Consider the following 3,567-nt stretch of genomic DNA (forward strand, 5'->3'; position numbering starts at 1 on the left):
TACACGCCGGGTCTGCTGCTCCTGGGAGCCCTGTTTTCATGAACAACTGGGAGCCCTGTTTTCATGAACACCTGGGCACACTCTCCCTGTTTGCCTCCCTTAGACCCTAAGTTTGTAGAGCTTGGGGCTGAGAACCCCCAGGGAATTTGCTTGCCCTCCGGTAGCCACACCCCTGGTAGCTGGTGCAAGAGACCTCAGTTGTCAGCACTGGTGGGAACGGTAGCTGGGAGTTCCACGCTGCGAGTCCCGTGCCACTCCTGATTCCCTCGGTCTGGCTATGGAGCTCACAGGAGAGCTAGGAGGGGCCCTTACGGGAGAGCTGGGATGGGCTTTTAAGGTTTCCCCGCTGTGTGGAGAGAGATGGCTAGGGGATTACACACCTGTCCTGCCGGTTTCAATGAAGTTATCTCCTCCGCCTGTGACGTCAGTTCTCTGCCAAGGTGGTATCCCCTGCAAATGGTGACCATTCGTTCCCTTTGCTGGGTGACCAATGCAACGGGTGAGTCCTGACTGACTTTCCCAAGCCCTGTTTCAGTCCTGTGGCCACTGCCTATGAAGGCTCGGTTGGCTTTTACCTCTATATGTTCAGACGGGCCAACCAGTTATTTCAGCGGGATCATTAGTGCTGAGTCACGAGAAGCAGGCGAACTTGAATGCAGCCGATCCGGGCTCTGTGTGTGTGTGTTCTGAGGGGCCCAGACTGTTCGCCCCAGATCCACGTCAGCTCAGCATTGCCTAGTGATCCTGAGCAAACAGCATTTAGACAATTTACGACTCCCTATGCCCGCACAGCTGGAGAGGTCAGAGACTTGATCTCTCCGTGCCCGCCGCCATGTTGGATCCCATATATGATCTTTTTAGTGTGTTGTTGAATTCTATTTCCAAGTGTCTATTTCAAGATTTTTTTATCTATTTTCAACAATGGCATTGGTCTGTAATATTTTTCCTGGATTACTCACTTTTGTTATCAGGGTGAAACTGGTTTTAAAGAATGAGTTTGGAGGCATTTCTTCCCTTTGTATCTCATGGAATAATTTGGGGAGCATTTGTGTTCATTCTTCCTTAAAGGTTTGGTAAAATACAGCTGTGAATTCATCTGGCACTTGGCTTTTCTGTTTGGAGTTTTTCGTTTTGTTTTGTTTTCTGCTTAAATCTCATTGCTTGTTTTTCTGTTTAATATTACTGTCTTTCTGGTTCAGTTTTGACAAATAAATTTCTTGTGTTTAGAAAATTATCGATTTCTTCCAGTTTTTTTTCAGTTTGTTGGAGTATAAGATTTCAAGATCTTCCCTAATGATTCCCTGGACTTCATTACTGTCTGTTGAAATAGTCCCTTTTTAATTTGTAATGTTATTCATTTGGATTTTCTCTTTCATGTTATTGTTTCTGTCTTGCACTCACAGTCAATTCCTTGAGGTAATTACAATTAAATATCATCGTTCAGACTAAGGATAAACAACACAACATTCTAGTCCCACATACTGAGAAAAAATGAAATCTATTTTTACATGCATAAAAAGTCTCACACCAGAAAAATAACTCATAATTTAAAGATCTTTGTAAGATAATGCTTTTATTTGTAGAAAATATTTTCTCAGTCTGTGCAAAGTAAATAGATTTTGCTGGAATTTTTCTTACATAAATCATTTCAAAAAAATTGCCTCATTAGTGTATGAAATCAATAGCAGTTTCAGTATTTGGACATCGTTACCTTCACACACTACCATGCACACCTTTATATTTTTTTTTTCTTCAACTTTTTGCCAGAACAGAAGATCAAGAAGCAGCAATGCAAAACCATACAACAGTGACAATATTTATCCTAGCAGGACTGACAGAGGACCCCAAATTGAAGATTGTCCTGTTTATCTTCCTGCTTCTCACCTACCTTCTAAGCATCTCAGGCAACCTGATTATCATTACCCTCACTCTGCTGGATTCTCATCTCAAAACCCCTATGTATTTCTTTCTTCGAAATTTTTCCTTCTTAGAAATTTCTTATACAACAGTCTGTATCCCAAAATTGCTTGTTAGCATGGCAACTGGTGACAAAACCATTTCCTATAACTGTTGTGCAGCTCAGTTATTTTTTGCCTTCCTTTTGGGTGCATCTGAATTTTATCTGCTGGCTGCCATGTCATATGATAGGTATGTTGCCATCTGTAAGCCTCTGCATTATACAACCATCATGAGCACCAAAACTTGTATCCAACTGGTCCTCAGCTCTTGGATCTCTGGTTTTCTCATCATTTTCCCAGCACTCATAATAGGTCTAAACCTGGATTTCTGTGACTCCAATATCATTGATCATTTCTACTGTGACACTGCTCCTCTACTGCAAATCTCCTGCACAGATACACATTTATTGGAAATGATGAGCTTCATCCTAGCTTTAGTGACTCTCTTGGTTACTTTCTTTTTAGTGGCTCTGTCATACACATCTATTACACTAACCATTTTGAAACTCCCTTCTGCCAACCAGAGAAAAAAGGCCTTTTCTACATGCTCTTCTCGTATGATTGTCATCTCCATCTCATATGGAAGCTGCATCTTCATGTACATTAAACCCTCAGCCAAGCAGCATATATCCTTAATGAAAGGAGTATCAGTGCTCAATACCTCTGTTGCCCCACTTTTGAACCCTTTCATTTATACTCTAAGAAACCAGCAGGTGAAGCAAGCATGTAAAGACTTGCTACAAAGAGTTCTGTCTTTATCTAACAAGTAGAATCACAGTGAGGTTTATAAAGGAAATTCATTATCAATGAAAATTGCAAAGGAAGTAGCTGGATGGGATCCTAATTTTCTTTTCTGTTGCACTATTCGATATATTACCATATTTAGCCTTTCACTTCTTCCTGAAGTGTCATGAAATTTACAAAAGCTATTTTCCCCCAATGGTTTTCCTTTCAAAACTATAAACATTCTTTTTTCTCTTCTATTATAAGTATTCTCACATATGACCCCTTTCTCTCTTTCTTTCATTGAAATGTATATATTTTAAATGTTTTATCAATTTAATGTATCAGTTCATTGAAAGTGTTATTTCCACATGAATGCAGTAGGTTTAATACTTATTATCATATTTAATTTTATGTAAAATCTTAATGATTTCAAAATAATTATATGATGTAACATCTTTGGGATTTCAGTTTTCCCCAGATTTTATTATATCTTGGTACACATTTTTAGTTTTCTTTTTCAGTATATTTGAAAGTGGGAAATTGAGATTTAAAATAATAATAATAGTAATTTTTTATTTTGACCATTTTTTAAAATATCACACTATGCTTATGAAATAAAAAAGTCATATGATATATTTGTGTTATATTTTATTTGATATAGATAAGAAAATATTAAATCATATAGCTATAAATTGAAAAAGAAAGAAATATTGCAATAGTAGTAGATAACATGTGTGTCTGGGCTACCTCCTCTCCCAGCTTAATGCACCCTCTGAATTTGGTGATACTCTATCCTGATATACAACATTCATCTTTTAATGGATGACTTTAGGAAGAATCTCATTTCTGTTTGATGATGGAATTTTGCTTATGCTTAACCAGC

At 38.2% G+C, this 3,567-nt stretch overlaps 1 protein-coding gene across 1 annotated transcript; it reads left to right on the forward strand.

Moving 5' to 3' along the window:
* Positions 1–1,780: 1,780 nt before the first annotated feature.
* Positions 1,781–2,728, forward strand: LOC139705009 (olfactory receptor 6C74-like). The gene has a single exon (XM_071609176.1). The coding sequence runs from the start codon at positions 1,790–1,792 to the stop codon at positions 2,726–2,728; it is 939 nt and encodes a 312-aa protein (XP_071465277.1). The 5' UTR covers positions 1,781–1,789.
* The last annotated feature ends 839 nt before the right edge of the window (positions 2,729–3,567 follow it).

The sequence above is a fragment of the Marmota flaviventris genome, chromosome 3 (assembly GCF_047511675.1).
Source record: "Marmota flaviventris isolate mMarFla1 chromosome 3, mMarFla1.hap1, whole genome shotgun sequence".
NCBI lineage: Eukaryota > Metazoa > Chordata > Mammalia > Rodentia > Sciuridae > Marmota > Marmota flaviventris.

Bases quoted from the DNA above. Each gene is read 5' to 3' on its own strand.
- LOC139705009 (XM_071609176.1), top strand. From the start codon at position 1,790: ATGCAAAACCATACAACAGTGACAATATTTATCCTAGCAGGACTGACA.